Consider the following 22,194-nt stretch of genomic DNA (forward strand, 5'->3'; position numbering starts at 1 on the left):
TTTCAGGTGGCCTGCTAGTTAAAGGGAGAGACATTTTGTATTGCTGTACAAATACTATTAAGAAGAGCCTCTGTAATCAGTCCTGTTTTGTGAATTATTTTATGGAAATGCAGGTACTCAGAAAGTTTACATACAGAAATGTGGTCTTTGGCTTTGTAGGTATATGGATGTGTGTGTGGATGTTTTGATCTTAACAGATAACTTACTAGCTTTTGAAGGTAGCATTTTGTACCTTTTAATGTTACATTTGAATTACTTTAAAAAAATTGCCACTTGTATTTATTTTCAAATGGTCCACATTTTCTATATGAAGGATAGAATTTAATATTTAATATCTTATAATGACAGATAAGTTTACTGTCATTTAAAATACTTATTCGCAATAATTTTTACGTTGTTGTGAGTGATAAGAACAACATCTATTAGCGTTCTGGGAGTTGAGTATTTGCACAAATTACTTAACCTCTTGGTGCTGCATTTTTCTCTTCTATGAAATGGAGATGATAAAAGTCCCTTTTTCTCAGAGTGTTGTGAGGATTAAATGTGAAAATGCATGTAAAGTGCTTAAAACAGTACCTGGCTTATAGATGCTTTAATAAACGTTAGTTAATTTATGATTATTATTATTTTGTTCTGTATTTGCATTATTTCATTTAATCCTCAGAATTAGCCCTTGAAGTGGTATTATTTTCCCCATTTTACCGGTAGGAAAACTAAAGTTCTGAGAGAACTTGTAATTCCCCTAAGATCACAAACCTAGTAGTGGCAGATCTAGGATTTCAAACCATGTTTATCAAACTTCAAAGCCCATATTTAAATACATTAATTCTGTGTAATATTTTTTCTCTCCTCTTTTACCTAAGTTTTAGGAATAATCAGCATTAAAATTTCAAGCACTTAACATTCTAGCCTGTTTACTAAAAATGAAATATTTTATTTATATGACCAGTAATGAATATAACAACAGCAGCGTTTTATTTAAAATGTGGAAAACTGCTAGAAGTATGGACAAAATTATACATTTAACTTTGGAGAAGGGAGCATTTACTCTTTTCTTATTGAAAGAACAGGCATTAAAAGGCAACAATTAATCTTGCACCAGTTATTTTCATAAAAATATTTTTATTAAGAATTAATAAAAAGATGCTTAAGTCTTTTGAAGAAAACAAATGTTTAGTTTAGCTCAGATGAAGAAATTTACTGGTATCCTAAAAATTGCATGAGAGAGAACCTCTTTGTGGTGTTGGACATGAATCGTATTTATCTCTTGAAACTTTTGGCTTTTGTGGTATTGCACCACCCTGGTTCTCCTTTGACTTTTCTAGCTGTGTGTATCATTTGCTAATAAGCAAATTCTCAATCCTGACCTGTGATCATAAACTTCTCTGTTCTTGGTGTTTGTCCCTGTGTCTTTAATCTCTTGAACAAGGGACATTACCTTGTCTCCCATTTCAGCTTTGTTCATGACTCTCTTTCTCATGTCTCAGCTGCAGAACGTTCTAGTATTTATTTCTAAGCTCTTAGTAGTTATATCCTAAGTAACCTTAAATTCAGAACATATAAAACCTCATTCGTTGTCTTCCACCAGTGCCTTCTAGGAGTGGGGTAGGCGGTGGTGGTGCTGGGGTTCCCCCTCTAAGCTGTTTCTGATTTTAAGTTCTGCCCCTAGAGATCTTTTACTTTTCTTCTTTATTCAGTGGAGTAATGTCTTTCAGATTTACTTCATTGTTCTTCTTTCCTACCATGACCAGGACCGTATCAGTCTATACGTATTATTTCAACTGCTGCCTAGATGGCCTCCCTTTATCCTGGTAGTACTCTCATTTTAGTGAGTGCATTTACCATGCTATTCCTCTGGCCAAGTATCTTCAGTGGCCACTGTGTCTTTTACTTGATTCGAAGGATCCATAATTATGTCCTTGATTTACTTACAAAAACTTCCTTCTTTCAATATGTGTAGAGTTATGCCGGCGCCTTCACTGCGTCTTCCGTGGAGTCACAGTTTCTCCTTCTGAGCCTTTTTCCTTGTCTCCCTTAGCCTGGTGTGCTTTCTTTTCCTCCTTCTTGAGCAAGACCTACCCAGGACCTCATGAAGCCTTTGTACTCCACTTATCCGCACAATCTCTGAATTCTTAGTGCACTGTGGTCTGTACTTCACTGTTTAGAACTTGATATCATTATGTGTTATATTGTTCCAATGTTATTCTCATCTCTTTAAGTGTATTAAACAGTTTTCAGCAATGAAATTTTTACATTTTACACATCCTAGGTACTCAATAATACTTTCTGATGAATAAAATTACAAATCACTTACAGTTTGCATATCTGGCAAAAGAACAAAAGGTAGAGACTTTATTTACTGTTCACGAGATCTTATTCTTCAGTTTTTAGGGTGGAGGAAGGGAAGAAAAAAGGATAACAAATTCCTTTCTAGTTGCTGCATATATTCAGAGGATGGAAATTACAATTAGCCATAAAGATTATTTTCATAGAAAATTAAATGAACATGCAACATAATTTTTCTGGATGTGGAAATTCATTCTTACAAGCCTTCTTGGGTTTAAAAGAAATTGAGAGTGTGTTCAATTGTATGTCTGATATTGAATTCTTTTTAATTTATCAAGTCTTTTCTGTTGATAATATAGGGAATAAAAAGAAATATGCTCTCTAGGTAGTCAAAGTGTTTCAGCTCAGATCTGCCTTTTTGTGAATAGTGGATGTAATGTCAGAACCTTATCTAGAACTACTTATTATAAATAAAGGTGTAAGAATGATTATTTGTAGAAAGGGCATTTAGCATGCTAGTTAAGTAAATCTGACAGTTAAGTGACTGAAATACTGCTAACATATTTCACTGTTATTTGTTGGGGTAGCCATTTAAAGATCGCTGTGAATGGTTCTATGAACATTTGCATTCAGGACAGCCAGATTCAGACATGGTGCACAGGCCAGTGAATGAAAATGATATCCTGCTAGTTCACAGAGGTATGTTTAACAAAGTGATGTGTGTGTGAGGCACAAAATACTAGTTATTGTAAATTTTAATATGTAAAATTAACCAATGCTACATATTTAGATTCTATTTTTAGGAGTAGCTGTGAAGTTGTGTCAAAAGCAAATTGTGCAAAGCTAAAGCAAGGAATTGCTGTACGGTTCCATGGGGAAGAAGGCATGGTGGGTATAAAAATAAGTGTTGTTAAGATCACTGTCTCTAAAAGATTGAAATGCCCTTCAGTAAAGTTTAATATTTAATTGATAATGGAAGAAATTTAATATAATTTTAATGTTATTATTATTTAGAAAAAATTTTCACCATATATTTCTGTTGATACTTAATCTTATTTTCTTGAACTCAGGGTCAAGGTGTTGTGCGTGAGTGGTTTGATATTCTGTCTAATGAGATAGTCAATCCTGATTATGCATTGTTTACCCAGTCAGCTGATGGTAAGTTGTACAGTCTAGATGACTTTTTCTGTGAGTTGTCACATTTTCAGACTACTTCAGTGCATTTTATCCTTTGATTCCTATACTAGCCCTGTGAGCTAGGGTGGTTGGATATTCCCTTTTCATAGAAGAGGAAATTGAAATTCAGGGTTTTTGTTTATGTTAGCAGTTAATGAGCGGTAGGATCTTGAGTGGAACCTGACTCAGCCTAGCATTCTTTCCTCTGAACAGTTGGTTCTCAAATGCTTGTCTCAAGGACTAGTGCTGGCCTCAAGGAAGTTTTCATCAGTTCTTTGTATAAAATAAAACTAAATTTATTCAATTTAAGGATCGTCCTTTAGTCTACCTTTCTTGAGTTAAAATTTCCTTTTATAAAATCGTGCTAGTAGATGAACTTAAAAAAAATACAAGTCCGTGTTGGAAAAGTTAAAATTTGCTAACCCTATTTGAGTTTCCAACTCTTAAAAGTTATTGGTCATTAAAAACAAAGTCTAGAAATCATGGTGTGTTAAATCTTAACTTATAATCTGTTTGTTTGTAGTAACTTTGTTTTTAGCCCTTTTAAAAGATTAAGACTTGGTAACTAAAAAGCTCTTATTTAACCATGTAATGCAAATAAAAACATCATCGAAATGATGTTTGCTACCTACTGAATTGTCATTTGATACGCTAAATGGCAATGGTTACCACCTCATTTGTATAAGATATACCTGAGAGTTCTTTAACTTAATAAAGACTTACATCCAAGTGAAGGTGGGATTTCAGTTTTTAAATGCTTTGTTCAGTTGCTTTTATTTCCTGAAAAAATTTTCTTTCCCAACGTTTAAATTCTTGTATAAGGAGAGAGTGTCTTATTAATTGTAGTTTCCTATTGTATCCAACCAAACCAGCAGCAAATCTCCATTGAATAAGAAGGATGACTGTATGAGAGGCAAGCGGGGTTGGGCTGCAGTGATGCTAGAGAACTGCAGATATTCACCTATGTGATGGGCTCCTCAGACACATTCAGTGTATTTGAAATTATTTAGGAATATGGGACTTCCTACTTTAATTCTGTAACCTTTGATTCTTTGCTCTGAGATGAACTTAGTGTCTTTGTGATTTTACGACAAGTATGATGAGGCCCTAGTTTTTTAGGCCTAATCTTTGCAGCAAGATTTAGCATTAAAACATTGTATTTTAGATTTATTTCTTTTCTTTATAGTCACTTATTCTGAGTTGTTTATTTAGTTTCATATCTGAAAAACAGATTTGGTGTGGAATCATTAGTTGAGGTGCTTATTCTGCAAATTTATGGCAGGTAATATGATGAAGCACATAGACCATAGTTTCTGATTCGTCCTTTTTGTGAGCCATGTATGTCTTCTCTTTGGGGCTGTAATATTAATAAAATATAGATGAAATATTTTCATGTTCTTACGTTTAGTTGACAAGAAGAAAATTACATTTAGGGTTCCTAAATGTGGGGAATGTTTGGATAGACCTAATGTATGTAGTAATTTCTTTAAAACTTGCTTTCTAATTAAATTAAGATGCTTACTATAGAGCGATAGTAGTGTAGTAGAGTGGCTAAGAGTTTGGCCTTTGGCACATTCCACTGAATGTGCATCCTAGCTCTGTCCCTTTTTCTGCTATGATCTTGATCCAATAAATGTAGTATTTCTGGACCTTGATTTCCTTATTTGAATATGGTGATAACCTATGTTTTGTAATACAGTGGGAAATCAGCTGTTGTGTAAAAATGTTTAGCCCAGTGCCTGGCACATAGAAATCAGAAATAAATATTAGATGCTATTATTGTTATTTTTTAAAAAATATTTTTAAAAATTAATTTTATTTATTCTTTTTTTTTTGGCTGTGTTGGGTCTTCATTGCTGCATGTGGGCTTTCTGTAGTTGAGGCGAGCAGGGGCTACTCTTCATTGTGGTGCACAGGCTTCACACTGCGGTGGCTTCTCTTGTTGCAGAGCATGGGCTCTAGGTGCGTGGGCTTCAGTAGTTGTGGCACATGGGCTCAGTAGTTGTGGTTCGCGGGCTCTAAAGCACAGGCTCAGTACTTTAGGTGCACGGGCTTAGTTGCTCCGCGGCATGTGGGATCTTCCCGGACCACGGCTCGAACCACCAAGGAAGCCCGATGCTATTATTACTATTCTGTGAAAATGATATTTTCTTATTGAATAGGGTTTTTCTGAGATGATGAAATGTCACAGTTTTATTGGTTTTGAACTTAAAACATGACATAAACTTTATATTCTATCTTAATTCACTTTCGAGCTAAAAATTATTAATTTCCTGAAGACCTTTCCCCCCGTGTGTTTCCTTTTTTTCTTTTGACTTCTCTGTATCTATTCTTTTTAATAACCCAAATTTCCCGGAAAGTACTTAGAGAAGGAAATATACACAGACCTAGGGGAGGAAATAGGTAAAAGTATTTCTGATTATTCTCAGAATATTGTATTTTTGGAATAATGGTTATGTTTGTCTTTGAAGTCTTTCTTCATCTCACAAAACTTTGTTTTGACTTTTTTTTTTTTTTTGGCTGTGCTGGGTCTTCGTTGTGGCATGTGGGCTCTCTAGTTGTGGTGCGTGGGCTCCAGAGCTCGCGGGCTCAGTAGTTGCGGTGGGCGGGCTCTCCAGTTGTGGCACGTGGGCTTAGTTGCCCGCAGCATGTGGGATCTTAGTTACCCCACCAGGGATCGAACCCGCGTCCCCTGCATTGGAAGGCGGATTCTTAACCACTGGACCACCGGGAAGTCCCTGCTTTGACTTTTAATACCCAATCTTATATCATGACTGGGAATGAGTCTCAAAAGGTACTTAACAGTGGATGACTAGCTTCATGTGGCCCTTTTAAGTCATTCAGCCATAAGCTTCCAAATGTGTACCTTGTATCTAAGTAAACTTGCTGGTCATGGCAATATAGTCCAGTGCCAGCACTGATAAATCAAAGACCAGCAAAGCACAAAGAGTTAAAATATGTATGCTCAATGGCCAAACATTTCACTTTCCAATACTTTCACTTTTCCTTTGTTTATTTATTTTTGATGCTATTTCATTAGATTTATCAGTCTTTCTTTTTGCCCAGGTGCCTAGAAGAGAAGTAGATAGCATGAACTCAGTAAATGTTTGTTGAATGAATGAGAGGTAGTGGTCACACAGAAAAAATAAGGAAGGTTATTTAAAGTTGAGATCTTGGTATTAGGTTTTTCCATTGCACTATATTTTTGTTTTTGAGACTTTCTTATTGTGGTAAAATATACATAACGTAAAATTTACCATTTTAACCATTTAAAAGTGTACGCTTCAGTAGCATTAAGTACATTCACCACTATCTTATTCCCAGACTTTTTTTTCATGTAACTGGAATTACCCTCCATTGCACTAGAGTTTGGCAATAGTCAATAACTATTGCTAATGCTGTTTTTACTTTTATACCTCAGTGGTACTTATTCAAACTTGATTATTTGTCATGAGGAAAACAGTTGTACATCTAAAAATTTTAGTTATTCTCTTGTAGTGGTCAATTCCTTAAGGAGCAAAATGGTAGTGAATACCTGCTACGCTGGGCATGTATAGGTGAATGAAACAATGTCTGCCCTAATTCATAGCCTAAGTAGTTATTTCCACACTGCCTGGGAAAACGTGTGTGTGTGTGTATGAATTTCTAGGATCTCTCTGACACCTCTTCCAACTACTTTCAGTGAAAAGTATTCTAAAATTTTCTCTCTGCACAAAGACTTATTCTGATAAGTATGTGTGAATTAATGATTAGTATTTCCAATTCCACTATTGTGTGTATGTATTTCTAGGATCTCTCTGACACCTCTTCCAACTACTTTCAGTGAAAAGTATTCTAAAATTTTCTCTCTGCACAAAGACTTATTCTGATAAATGTGTGAATTAATGATTAGTATTTCCAATTCCACTATTAAATATTCCACAAAGAACTTTCTTCGCTGAAGAACGTTTATACATAATGTAACCTTAGCTTTGCTGAAGTTGTATGTGAACTAATTTACCTGCATTGAAATGATCTCTCTTATGCATGGTCTTAAAAATAAATTATTTTGTCTTTATTTTAATAGGAACAACTTTTCAACCTAATAGCAACTCCTATGTAAATCCCGATCACTTGAACTATTTCCGGTTTGCTGGACAGATCTTGGGATTAGCTCTGAACCATAGGCAGCTGGTGAACATTTACTTCACGAGATCATTCTACAAGCACATTCTTGGTATGGCTCCATTGTTATTTCCTTAGGCATTTATTTAAAGTGTTTTTCTTATAGGCTCTAGCGAAAATTAAGTAGATAAATGGTGGCATTTTGGGTGAATAATTTTTGTTTTGATTGGAGACTGTGTATGTAAGGCATTTGGGGGCCTGAGGGAGAGAAAAAATAACCTACATTTTTGATTAAAAAAAGTTTTTTTTTTCCATTTTAGTGTGTGTATGTTTATGCTAAAAATGCATTTTAATATGAATATACTTAAGAGAATTGACACTTTTTAAAGTTTATAATAAGTTCCTGAATAGCTGTTTCAAAGAAAGGTTACATTGTAGAAATGTAAGCTTAAATTTACAGACTTCCAAATTCAGGAATTAACATTCATTTAAATCATGCTGTGAATTGGATTATATTTTGCAGTTTTACAGAGTATCTGTAGAGGGCAGTATTTCACCATTAAACAGATAAGGAAAGGCAGAAACATTTAGAATATAACTGCTGTATGTTTGCATTTTTAGGTATTCCTGTGAATTACCAAGATGTGGCATCCATTGATCCAGAATATGCCAAAAATTTGCAGTGGATTTTAGATAATGATATTAGTGATTTGGGTCTAGAACTAACTTTTTCTGTTGAGACTGATGTGTTTGGAGCAATGGAAGAGGTGCCTTTGAAACCTGGGGGTGGAAGTATTCTTGTAACACAAAATAACAAAGTAAGTATTTGAATTTTTACCTTAGCCATTGTTTGTAACTTAGCCCTGATAGTTTGCTAATTACTCTAAGTCTCCTGGCACTAGCCAGGAAAACTTTTACTGTTAGACTTTTGTAACATTTATAACAGATAAAATATTTAAATTAACTAAACCGTCAAATACCAGACTTCGAATTATAAAGGATCATTTCATTGTTGTGTTAGATATGCTGAGGCAGTTCCTGAAGCAGCCTAGAGCATAGTTCAGTTGATTGTGTAAGTTGGGCATCTGCATATCAAAACATTTGATTAGAAATATAAACTTACATCAATATCATATTTGCACTAGATCCCTATTTCATGTTTTAGGAGTACGATATTAATAGTTCCAATAGAGAGAAGAAATCCCAGTGTTTAAACTTTGTACACACTTTTGGGATGCAGTAAATTCTACGGGACCTCTGAACTTGATCTTTTTTTAACTTTATAACTTGATTATTTTTATTTATTATTATATCTCCTGTTTGTACATATTTTTTAAAAACTTGGTGCACGTTTTAAATTACACTGTTGAAAGTTAATATTACTTTAATATATAATACAGCTTTATTTTATGTTTTGATAGATTATGTAGGAAATTGGGAGTCAGAAAATCTGGTTTTGGAATTCCACTTCTATCACTTACCAGTAGCAACTTCTGGTAAAACAGGACTAAAACCTTTTTCCTTTCCTTTTATTGGATTATAATTCCAAGACAGCTTCAGAATCAGCTAACTTAAAAAGTAATGTCCACTGAATCATTTTGTAGACTAGAGATATAGTAAAATGTAGTTTGTTTGTTTTTTTTTTTTAAAGCCAAAAGACTTGGCTGTGTTTTAACCTCTTTGAGCCTCAGTTTTCTATTCTGTGTGCTTGGGATAATAATACCTCCCATACAGAATTGGTACCAGCATTTTTTAAACTGATAAACACAACACAAAAGTTAGTTTTTATTGGATAGTTTTCTATAAAAATAGGTTCCTAGGTTTCACATATCTATGGGAATGAAGACCTAAATTAAGCTAGGTAATTTTACCTTTTGAAACTTAGATACTTTACATATTTAAAAAAAAAAAAGAAATTTAGTTTATGAATATAAAATCAGGACCTGAGTTTTTGTACATTTATACTTAGTAAAGTTTTAGTCTACCCTCTCGTTTTACACATGAGGACACTGAAGCCTGAAGAGTTAATGGTAAAGCTGGGGCCAAAACCCAGGTCTCCTAGTTTCAAGTATAAGGTTCTTCATCCTGTTAGTAAAAGTAATCACACTGAGGTAGATCTTACTTGATTTAATATAATGAGTCACGTTAAACTCTGGAAGATTAAAATAGTAAAATGCTTAAAATAATTTTTTGAATCTATATGAACTTGCCAGTGAATGGAAATTTTTATAAAATCTTCTAATTATTAGATTGTCCACCTCATAGTGCATTTATTATTTTATTTTACAGTGGCTACCTCCTCTCAATTAGGGGTAATGAAGTCATAAAATCTTCATTATAAGCAAGTGATTGCTTTTCATGAGAGAATCTCATACATGATTCCTATCTGTGAATACGCTCTCTGGTGATTGGATTTGTCACTCCTCTCAGATATATGAAAAGTGGAAAGGCTCATTAACAATTGCATGGTAGATAGCTATATTTATACTTGTATCTCCTAACAGCCTCTCTTCCATATGACATGATTTTTGTTTAGATTTTTAAAATATGTATTTTATTCTTTTGCATTTGTGTTTTTGTATTAAAATCTAGAAAGAAGGAAGATATTTAATAAATAATAACAAATAAGAATACACTTATATTGAGGCTTGATCGTGAGTCTAGCCTGAGGCTGGAATATTGCTGTAACATGAAAGAGCTTGGATGTTTTGTTTCTAAGTTTAGCACGTTTTTATTTAACTGTATTATTGACATTGTTTTGTTAATGACAGGCTAACTTTGATGATGAGGTTCAGTAATATAGAGGTAAAAGCAGGATCTCAATCATTAATATGTTAATTCTCAGCTTTTGTTTTTCTGATACAAACATTTCTCACAATAAAATGAGCCTCTCATTTTTCTAATATTACTAGTAAAGGTCAAGTGTAATTGTATATCAAATTGTTGATGCTTAAGCATTTAATGTTTGTGCAATAAGCAACCTGATTTTTTAAAATTAAAAATCTTTAAAAACATACTAACATCTTAAATTGATCACTTGATTTAGAATTGTTAAATTATTCAATTTACAAATAAAATTTTCAAACCGTGTTCTTTAGAGGTGTTACTGTTATATTTTAACATACATTTCTGTCATGAACTTTTTCTGTTACTCTAGGGTCAGCCTTTTACTTACTTAACTTTAGGTATAAAGTTATAATTGTCACATTTGGCATCAACGTCAGAATTTCTAAGCATATTGAAGCTTAAGTGACTTGCCAAGCATGTTAGTAAGAAAAAGTCGATGTAAGCTAATCTCCACATGGGGGAGTCATTTATTCCTAAATTTTATTGAAAGGCTTTGGTAATTGTAGACTGAAACCAAATAGATAAAATACCTTTGTTTAAAAAGAAGTATATTAATAAATACAAGTAATGTAGGCAGAACAGTATATATTCCATAATTGAAATAAAATTCTCTTTTAAATTCAATTTTATATCTGTCAATGATTTGTTTTAAAATCTAGAGGAAAAAATAAGATCACTTGGTTTCACTTTAGAAAATGGCTGAATTACCAGGAGCTGAACATTTACATTTAAATAGTATTTTCAGCATTTTTAAAAGTTTTGCTTTAACTTTTCACTTTCACTTTTAAATTCTTGACCACACGATAAAATTGTGGAACCATAAAACCTTAAGTTAGGAGTGACATATTTTTGCTAGGCCTTCAGTTCTAGCTCTTAGTACTGAAGAGTAAGCTCCGTGGCTTTTAAGTGTTAACAACACTTTTACCATACTAATCATAAAGTTCATTAAGTCTGGGAGAGAACAAAATGGGGGGGTGAGATGGGACAGATATCAGGGAATGGAGGAGGTGGCATGGAAGTTCAGTTATAGAGGAGAAGCATTAAGTGGTCAGATAGGAGTGAGGAAAGGGAGAAGGACATGTTCTGGGCTTATAGAAGGGCACAGAGATGGCAGAGCATGGTCTGTTTGGGGAACCACAGGTAGGTCAGAGTTGTAGATCTTAGCGTAGATTGCAAAGTAAATGAGTGGGAAAAGATAAGGTGGGAGAGGTAGACAGGGACCAAATTCTGAAAGACTTTGCATCCACAATTAGAAATTTGAAAATTATTCTGAAGGCTTAGGGATGATTGCAGATGCTGTAGAGGGCACTGACATGACTGAATTTATGTTTTTTAAGAAAAACAACACCAATCTCAACTTGGAGTGTGAAAAATGGGTTGAAATGGGGCAATATTGGAGTCAGGGCAACTGATAGGTGATTGTGGCGTTGCTCTGGGGAGCATGCATGAGTGATTTTATAAGACAGTGGCAGTGAGGATGGAGAAAATGAGACATCTTTTGAGGATGAAGAATTTGTAGAACATGGTAATTAGCTGTTTGGGAAGGTGAAAAAGAAGAAGGACTCCAGGATGAGCCACTTAGGTGGATGGGCTCTAGAATGATGGGGGGTGGTGTCATTCTCCTAGTCATCAACCTCATCACATCAGTTGTATTCTCTAGTGATGATAATAGCCACTGCCTATTGAGTACTTTGTGTATATTTCATTTATTCGAGTTGTGCTCTTTATGCATTTCTCATTTACTCTAACAGCCTTTTGAGATAGTTATTTCTATTCATTCAGTGTGGGAACAGCTTTAATAATAAAAGCGTCTTACATGTATTAGGTGTTTATAATGTGCTAGGCACTGTTAAAAGTGCTTTATGTGTATTAACTTACACTTAAACAATCCTATGAGGTATAGATACCCCTTTCTACAGGTGAGGAAACTGAAGCATAGAGAGGTTAAGTAGCTTTCCTCCAAATCACAAGACTAATAAGTGGTGGTTTTGAATCCAGACAGTCTATAAATTTCAAGCCTGAGCTTGTAACTATGACACTATATTTCTTTAGAATATAGACAGTCAAATAACTGTCTTAAGGGCCCAAAATTGGTAACTGGTAGACCCTCAGTTTTAATCGAGGTCTGTATGGTTGTGTAACTGCTGGGCCTCTCATATACTAAGGCACTGAATATGAACAAGGTAGCAAATACAAATTTAGTGTGTTTTCCAAATTTATGGTTAGCAAAGGGCAAGGATGGGGAGGGAGGGATAAATGAGGAGTTTGGGATTAACAGATACATACTACTATATATAAAATAAACAACAAGGACCTACTGTATAGCACAGGGAACTATACTCAATACTTGTAATACCCTATAATGGAAAAGAGTATGAAAAAGAATATATATATATACATATATATATATAACTGAATCACTTTGCTGTACATCTGAAACTAACAAAGCATTGTAAATCAACTATAGTTCAATTTAAAAATTTAGTATGTTTTCCTCCATTTCATTTTTATTTGGTTAATACCTTATATTTTATTGCTAGTTTAATTTGATTTATTTCACATACAAGCACATTTGATACCCATCCAAGTACAAAATACAAGCTTGTCTATATAGATTATTGACTTAAAGTGGATTCCTATGTGTATCTTCAGAAAAGTATACTATGAGAGATCTTTTTATTACTCTGAAAACTTTTAAAACAGTTTAGGTCTAAGGTTCTCCATATTGAGTGTATGTATGTATTTTTAGATTGGGTTTTAAATTATCTTTAGTATCTTTTTGTCAGTGAAGGAGGACATACTTTCCTCTGCATTTTAGTCGGTATATTCCAAAAATTCACTTTAAAAATCACCAAATCCGGGGCTTCTCTGGTGGCGCAGTGGTTGAGAGTCCGCCTGCCGATGCAGGGGACACGGGTTCGTGCCCCGGTCCGGGAAGATCCCACATGCCGCAAAGCGACTGGGCCTGTGAGCCATGGCCACTGGGCCTGCGTGTCCGGAGCCTGTGCTCCGCAACAGGAGAGGCCACAACAGTGAGAGGCCCATGTACCGCAAAAAAAAAAAAAAAATCACCAAATCCTTGTAATGGTAACCTGAAGAGTCACTATTTTCAATGACTGAATTTGTTCTATGGAAACTGATGTAATAGGATTTTTATCAGACTATCAATCTTTATAACTAATTAGTGACCTTAAAAATAAGAATATATTGGTAAAGGATAAGTTATTGGAAAATGTTACATTGTAAAAATGTGCCTCTCTTTTTTCTTATATCTGCTTATTCCTGCAGAAGAAATCTGGTATCCTTTGAGTTTTCAGTGGAGAAATTTTCAGTGAAAACTCTTACATACCAGAGCAATAATAATCAAGTGGATAAGCCCAGGAAAGAAGCTTTTATTACTAAAGCATTTATATTCAAATGGTGAATTGAATTATGCCAGTCATAATGCCATTTTAAACTATTAATTTAAAAGTAAAACTAACTATTTCAAACAGTTTTACAAGTATGTCCAAGTTTATCAGCTTACTTGGGATAAGAACATTTTGCTTTCACTATTAAAAGTTAACTATTAGTTAAGTAAACATGATACATATATATCTCTTTCAAAAATCGTGAAAAAAATTTTCAAGAAGAAAAATAGCTTCAAAAAAAAGGTGTCAATTTTCAATGTTACCACCACTCCTCATAAGAAGACATAATTTAGATTCAAAGCCTGAAAAGAAGTTAAAATTTTAAGGAAGATTTCCAAGGGGTGATATTATTCATTGCGCACATTCAGAAGACTAGGAGATAATTAAAACAAAATGTTTCTGTAACTAGACATGCAATTTAACTGGAACGTAATATCTGAAAGTTGAATCTCAATCTTAGTGTTTTTATTTTTCCCTTGGCACTTATTCTTTGCTTACCTATCTTATATCAGTTATGAGGCTCAGAGGTTGAGCTAGGAAAAAGTTGCTAAGGCTCTTTTTAATTTTGTTATCTCTATGCTGAGGCTTTGTAAGTTGAAAGCTTTCTATAAACATAACTATTTCACCAGAACAGGTACTAACTCAGATTCTTTAGTATAGTTAATTCTCCAATTTACTTCTGTGGCATCTGGTATTATCTTATGCCCTCAAAGAATTAACAGTACAACTCAGGTGGGAGCACGTATACATCTGTTGGGGATAAAAATACCCCCCACACCCAAGTTATATCATCTCTTTAAATACCTTAGAATGAAGTGGGATTTTAGGTTTCCTTTATATTTAATGTTTATTTGAACAACTCTTTATGCCAGTGTTTTGTGGACTGATTGTCATCTACATGTTGACTGCTCCTTAGAGCATTTAAGGTATTTGATGTAGTTACTCAAGGGCATGAAGTGTGTGGATGAGTCACTTCGATGCCTTCGTAGGTGGTGGGAATGCAACCAGTGTATTTCTGTACAGTATGAACCGTCAGAATGTTAGTGTATGATAATAGTGGATGTTCATAGTAATAATTGTGTCATCAAGAACACGTTAATGTGTGTTACTCTCTCTGAGGATGTGCTCTTTAAGGAGGCAGGGAAACATTTTAGAAGCAGCTGGATTCAGATTTTTTCTCTTAAACACAGTTGTCTTTCAACTACCTGGAAAACTCTTACTTTACTAAAAAACTCAGGAGACTTTGTGATGGCTTGGATTTTATTTTACTGAGAAATAATTAGACCAAGATTTGTCCATATTTAAATTAACTTAATGTGGAGACTGGTATCTGGAGGAGCTGATTTTTCACAAATTGATATCTAATAACTGTGGGCCAGAGCTACAAAAATAAATGTGGGAAATAATATTAGAGGGGACATTAGTATATTTGTGAAATTAATTTTTAAAAATAGAATGTATGAGGAAATAATAGGAATTAATTGATAGAAAAGAGTGTGTACTATTCTGATAAATATGGAATACAATGGCAAATTAAAGTGTACTTGAGCAGTTCATGCTTCATAATTTGAGGTCTTGAATAATTATTAGTGAATAGTACCTTAAGATTATAAAAGCAAAACATCTTGAGAGAAATATATAATTATTAATGAATGAATGGAGGAGAACAATTTTAGTATGTTCATTAAGCAGTTTAGTTAGAACAGACATCAGTTAAAAGATAATCACGTGTTAATGCTGAAATCATTGCTGGTTATTACTTGGAAGTGTGTTATATATACTATTTTTTTAGATTGGATCCTGAAAATTTAGTTTGTGTTTCTGTTTGATTGTTTGGCACACATTTCTATTTCCCTCTCTCTAGTAACTACCTGGATGTAACTTGTAGAAACTGATTAATTCCTATACAATGGAGAAAAACCTTTGGGCGGTTGGGAGTGGGATTTGGGTTGGGAGTAGATTGAATAGCAGAGACAGTAGCTTTCCCCGTGCCAGATTGCAGAAGGAGCCGTGCAGGGTTTGGGGAGAGCTGTGAGTAATCCATTGTGACAATTCTGTAGGTCTGAGATGTATGGAGAATTCATAGCCGGAATCATGTATAACTTGCTGGCTCAGTGCCTGACGTTTTTTTGGCAGGGGGAACAGAGCATCAGATTAGTGCCAAAAAAAAAAAAAATATTAAAGGAAGGGGCCTAAAATAGGTTTTCTCCCTCTGTGTTTAGAGCATTCATTCCTGGGAGGTGAGAACCATATACAGCATATTGCTTTTAACTCTAAAAGTTTCACTTAGTTGTAATTTAAAATATATGAATAATGACAATGGTAGGGTTTATGTACAGAGAGTGATGATAATTCATTTTGTTTGAGCCAAAATACATTTTTTTAGTTAAATTTTAAGAGACACTCTTCTAGATGATGGTGATGTGTATTTTAAAAGAAAATGTGTGAAAATAGGTTACCTTAACTCAGAATCAAATAGGCTACACTTAAATGAGTCTTTTTATCAGGTTCTAAGTGTGTTTTAAATGAATTTGTAGAATGTATGCATTCATCACATTATTTGTTGAACACTTACAAAGTGACAGCCTCTTTTTTAAGAGCTGAGGATATATACTGGTAAACAAAACAGAGCCCCTGCTTACAGAGAGATTACAGTCTAGTAAGAGATTTCAGTCAGAGAAACCAGGAAGTATACAGACAAGGAGGCCTGAGCAAGCTTGTGTTTGGGGGATAGAGTGAGGGAGCAAAGGGGAAAGTGGAAGGAAATGAGATGAGAGCAAGGCAGAGGCTGGGTCATTTAGGGCCTTATGGACTAGGAAAGGAGTTTGGACTTCAATCCAAGTGTCGTAGGAAGTCATTGTAGGGTTTTGAGAAGGAGGGTATGTGATCTGAGTTATATATAAAAAATCTATACGTAATTTTAAAAAGTCACTCTGGTGTGGTGAAGAAGCAGTAACAGAGGCAAACAGAGGCAGCAGTGATACCAGATGTTGCAGTAATCCGGGTGAGAGATGATGACGGCTTGGACCAAGGTGCTAAAAGTGGAGGTCGTGAGACAAGGTCTGACTGAGAATGTTTTTTCAGGTAGATCTGGTAGCACTTGCTGATAGAGGGTGTGAGAGAAACCTGGGTGATTGATTCTTAGGATTTTGGCCTAAACAGGTTAGTGAATGGTAGATTACTGGTTTGCTGAGGTGTATGAATATTTCTGCCAAATTAATTCTAAACCTTTACCTCTTAAATGAGAAATGATTATATCAATAGTGTCTTAAGTACGTGAAATTAAAAAGAAATCATCACAGAAACTTTTTTTTTTCTAATAGGCGGAGTATGTCCAGCTTGTCACTGAACTTCGAATGACAAGAGCCATTCAGCCTCAGATTAATGCTTTTTTACAGGGCTTTCATATGTTCATTCCACCTTCCCTCATACAACTTTTTGATGAATATGAATTGGTAAGGAAAAGCATCACTTCTTTTTTTAAAATAAATAAAATTACTTATTTTTGGCTGTGTTGGGTCTCCGTTTTTGCGCGCGGGCTTTCTCTAGTTGCGGCGAGTGGGGGCTACTCTTTGTTGTGGTGCTCGGGCTTCTTATTGTGGTGGCTTCTCTTGTTACAGAGTGTGGACTCTAGGCGCGCAGGCTTCAGTAGTTGTGGCACATGGGCTTAATTGCTCCGCGGCATGTGGGATCTTCCTGGACCAGGGCTTGAACCCGTGTCCCCTGCATTGGCAGGCGGATTCTTAACCATTGCACTACCAGGGAAGTCCCAAACATCAGTTCTTTTGTTGTTATGCAACACAACACAAAACTCCAATTGATGTAGTTTAGAAATAATTTTGGAGCACAATGATGAATGGAATAATGTAGAAGACATTATGGTTTAATGTTGATTTTTAGGGAGGTATAAGATTTGTGATTGTGCTTCTCTTAAGGTTAATAACCAGATTAGCAATTTCTTAATGTGGAATGGAGTGAGCTGGTGATAAAGAAAAATGTAATGTATTTCCAAAGTGTTCTACATGGGAGATGTTGAAGGCCAATCTTCCCAAAAGCAATATTCACATTATTTCTAAATTTTTTGTTTGGCTGTATGAGGTAAAGGATACTGATAGTAACTTCTTGTACCTTTTATTTTTTCCAAAAATAAAAATTGACTGAGGGATTTTCTTGTATTTCTGTTATCTTCTCCAGCTTCTTGTTTCATCATGTATATAATTTTATAATTTTCCATTTTAACCATGTATGGAGTCCACTGTCTTTGCTGGCCCCTAGTCTTTAATGAATGTTTTGTTTTGCTTCTTTAATTTGCTTGCCCTTTACTGTGATCTAACAGGATTTCTGATTTTATATGAATTATGTCTGCATTTTCCCCCATTTCCTTTTTTCTCTTTTATTTTTGGTAATAAATTATTTGTAAGCTCTTTGAGTTGTCTAACTCCTTAATAAAACCACACAATATTTTAAATAGAGTACAGCTGCTTTCTTAGTTTGGAATAATAAATTTTAGATTTGGAATAAAAAAATTTTATAATTTGGAATAATAAATTTTAGATCAGTGGAAAAGTGTCCTTTGGCTTTTATTCTGTCTCATAAAATTAGTTTCACCCTATGCCTTTCATTTTAATATATGAATAAGTACATTGGTGTGTACCGGTTAATTTTACATATACCAGTATTTTCAATTTATCACTCATAGTATGTCTTAGTATAGTAGTGGACAAAATTTGCTAAATAATGTTGAAGTCCATGGTGACTTAGTTTCACTAAATGTTAGTTTTGAGGGTTTTTTGTTGTGTTTTTACGGTTAAGATGAATGGTTTTATTTAGCATAGACTTGTCTAGTTTTTGTATAACCATAAAAGTTACTATTTTTAGTATTTAAAAATGGAGGCGTACTTATGAATTGTTAAGCAGAAAATTACATTATTTTCTGGACCTATGTATAAAAAACAAATAGCAACAACACAAATAACTGAGAAAAACTTTGCCTCATAATTTACTGATACTGAGTTTAATGAAACTTTTTATTGAACTACAATATACATGAGAAAAGTACATGCATCATAAATGTATAGCTTGATGAATTTTCACAAACTGTATACACCCATGAAACAGCACCCAGATCAAGAAACTGAGAAATCCTAACACCCCAGATCCCTCTCATGTCCTCTTCCAGTCACTCTGACCCCTCATGGGTATCCACTCTCCTGGCTTCTAATAATATAGACTAGGTTACCTGTTTTCGAACTTAATGTAAATGGAATAATCACCTAGAATATATCTGACTTCTTTAGCACAGCTTTTTGTTTGTGAGAATCATGTGTATTATTGCAAGCAGTTGTAATGTGTTCATTTTCATTGCTCTGTAGTACTTCATTGTGTTAATATACTTTTTTTTTTGGTCTTTTCTACTCTTGATGGACATTTGGTGGGTAGTTTTCAGTTTCAGGCTATTGTGTAGATTATATATCTTGGAGTGGAATTGCTGGGATTTAGGGGGTGCATTTATTCCATTAGGGTAGATACTAGCAAGTAGTTTTCCAGAGTAGTATGTCAGTTTACACTCCCACCAACAGGTTATGAGAGTTCTGGGTATTCTGCATCCTAAACAGCATTTGATATTTTTCTTTTTTCTTTTTACCATTCAGGTGGAATAGTAGTGGTATTTCCTGGTGATTTTAATTTGTATTTCCCTGGTATTGAGTGTTTTTATTGGCCATTTGTGTACTCTGTTTTTGAAGTGTTCAAGTAATTTGTCCATTTTTCTGTTGTGTTTTCTGTTTTTTGTGTTTTTTTAAACACTGATTTGTAGGAATCTTTATATATTCTTTATAGGAGTCTTTGTTAGATATATGTGTTATGAAGATCTTCTACTCTGGTGTCTTTTAACTAATAAAAGTTATTAGTTTTAACGCAGTTCAGTTTATCACTTGTTTTTTCTCTTCCCTTTTTTTTTAAATGAATGGAGCTTTTTGTGTCCTGTTTAAGAAACTGTTTCTTATTCCAAGGTCATGAAAGTGTTTTCCTGTATTTTCTTCTGAAAACTTTATTCCTTTGTCTTTTACATTTAGGTTTGCTACTGGTAAGTTTTTAATTGTGGTTCTTACATTAGAAGTTAGGTCAGGATTCCTAGTCTGTCTTCTACTCTGGCTTTACTAAGTTGAGCTGATTCAGATGGTGGGATTGTTTTGGAAGAGCAGTGTTATTGGCATGATGCTTACTTATGCAGTGATGATAATTATTATTATTAAACACTTAGTATTTGCCAGGTACTTCATGTGTATTAACTTTTAAAACCTTCACATCAGACCCCTGAGGTAACTTATTATTCCCATTTTACAGATGAGGAAAACTAGGCCAAAGAAGGTATGGGACTTGCTCATGTTCACAGAGTATGTGTTACAGCCAGACTGTGAACCCATGGTCTCTGACCACAACCCAGTCTCTCTTCATCAGTATTGCCTCTCAGTGGCGTGAACTATATAAGTAGGACTTGGTTTTAGAACCTTTGGTGTGACTTTGTGTCTTTCGTAGGAAAGGGCTCTGCTACACTGGGATAGAAAACTTTTTAAATAAGTCTGTGCAAACATCTAAGCTAGATGTTAATCAGAGTTAAAGGATACTGGTTAGATTCTAGAGTTTTAGTGAAAAGAAGGTATCCAGTAGCATCAGTGTCCTTAACTGGATGTGTATTCATCCATTTGTGGACAGAACGCAGTCTCAAGTCAAGAGGTGATTATCAGGTTCAAAAATGGTGACAACATTTTGTGATTACTGTATCTATAACATTATTACAGTTGAGGGGTTCCTCAAATGTCTGAGGGACTGTCCTGCCATACTGTGCTGCATATGAGTTTATCCATGGTGGTACCAGGATATTAAAACACTGAGTCATGTAAACTCTAGGTAAGCTAAGAGCTGTGAACACCTGCATGACTCAGTTCCTGACTATTAGTTTATGGGTTATATATGTTGTACCTAATTAATTCCAACAGACCAATTCAGTTATTTTGTCACTCTCCTGGTGGTCCAGTGGTTAAGATTTTGTTTTCCAATGCAGGGGGTGCAGCTAAGATCCCACATGCCTCAGGGCCAAAAAACCAAAACATAAGCAGAAGCAGTATTGTAACAGATTGAACAAAGACTTTAAAAATCGTCCACATCAAAAAAATCTTAAAGTAAATAGGGGCTTCCCTGGTGGCACAGTAGTTAAAAGTCTGCCTGCCAATACAGGGGACACGGGTTCGAGCCCTAGTCTGGGAAAATCCCACATGCTGCGGAGCAGCTAAGCCCGCGAGCCACAACTACTGAAGCCCGCGCGCCCGGAGCCCGTGTTCCGCGACAAGAGAAGCCACCGCAATGAGAAGCCCGCGCACTGCAATGAAGAATAGCCCCCACTCGCCGCAACTAGAGAAAAGCTCACACGTAGCAACAAAGACCCAACACAGCCAAAAATAAAGTATATAACTTTAAAATATATATATTAAAAAAATAATAAATTATTGATTGGGATTTAAAATCTTTTTGTTATATGCATATGTGCTTTGTATTGTGGACTTCCCATTTCGTCTGTTTTCAGTCAGTTTAATAACTTTTTTTGCCCAGGTGTTAAATGGGATAATAAAGATCTTTTGTCCTCTTCACAAAGTCATAACATATGATGTTCATGAAATGCTTCAAATTTCTTGAGAGAATATCCTCTCACTCATTTTTATTCACAATTATTAACAATGAAAGCATACTTAATATTATTAAAAGCTTATCTTCAGCCTAGAAGGGAAGAGGATTAAACTCATGGGTACAAGAAACATGTAACAATCATCCATACTCCTTTTGGCAGATCTGTGTCAGGGTACTGCCAGGGAGCAGAATTTCCCCAGATGGTTCAGATAAAGAAACTTTAATGGAGGAACTTAAAGAGGCATGGGCAGGTTAAGAAGAAACAAGGTATGGTTGAGGCATCCAGAGAATAGCAACAGTGGAAAAGCCTTATCACCCCTAGAATTGAAGACAAGTGGAGGAAGTACTGTGAGGAGCCCGGTGAGAGCCTGAACCACCGGGGGCCACCAGGTGGCAGCTCTAGTTGAGGAGACATAGCTACTGCAAAGATGTACTGAAGCAGGGAGGGAGCAGAAAATGCCCTTACCTGCAGACGCCTGCCTGTTGCCCAGTGATAGAGCCCAACCTGAAACCAACAGGCAAGAGAGCCAGTCTGTGCCTCTTGGGGCATAGAATGTGCAAAGGAAGATGGAAAATGTATTTGGGGGTGATAAAATGCACCCTACCAGAATGCTTTCCTCTAGTTAAAGTATTTTATAATACTATGGCAAGGAGGACTAAAACACACCCTAGACAGGCAGTTCTCAAA

The 22,194-nt window shown here is 35.0% G+C and overlaps 1 protein-coding gene across 2 annotated transcripts in view; it reads left to right on the forward strand.

Moving 5' to 3' along the window:
* Positions 1 to 22,194, forward strand: part of HACE1 (HECT domain and ankyrin repeat containing E3 ubiquitin protein ligase 1) — a 95,275-nt gene that overhangs the window by 61,727 nt on the left and 11,354 nt on the right. Inside the window, exons 15-20 of one of the 2 annotated variants that reach the window (XM_060030175.1) lie at positions 2,874 to 2,985; positions 3,077 to 3,174; positions 3,357 to 3,444; positions 7,529 to 7,678; positions 8,188 to 8,384; positions 17,147 to 17,278. In XM_060030175.1, coding sequence (XP_059886158.1) covers positions 2,874 to 2,985; positions 3,077 to 3,174; positions 3,357 to 3,444; positions 7,529 to 7,678; positions 8,188 to 8,384; positions 17,147 to 17,278 — 777 coding nt within the window. Of the gene's footprint in view, positions 1 to 2,873; positions 2,986 to 3,076; positions 3,175 to 3,356; positions 3,445 to 7,528; positions 7,679 to 8,187; positions 8,385 to 9,855; positions 10,867 to 17,146; positions 17,279 to 22,194 lie in introns of those variants that run through there. The other variant, XM_060030176.1, reaches the window with a different exon arrangement.

This window comes from Delphinus delphis, chromosome 14, assembly GCF_949987515.2.
Source record: "Delphinus delphis chromosome 14, mDelDel1.2, whole genome shotgun sequence".
Taxonomy (NCBI): domain Eukaryota; kingdom Metazoa; phylum Chordata; class Mammalia; order Artiodactyla; family Delphinidae; genus Delphinus; species Delphinus delphis.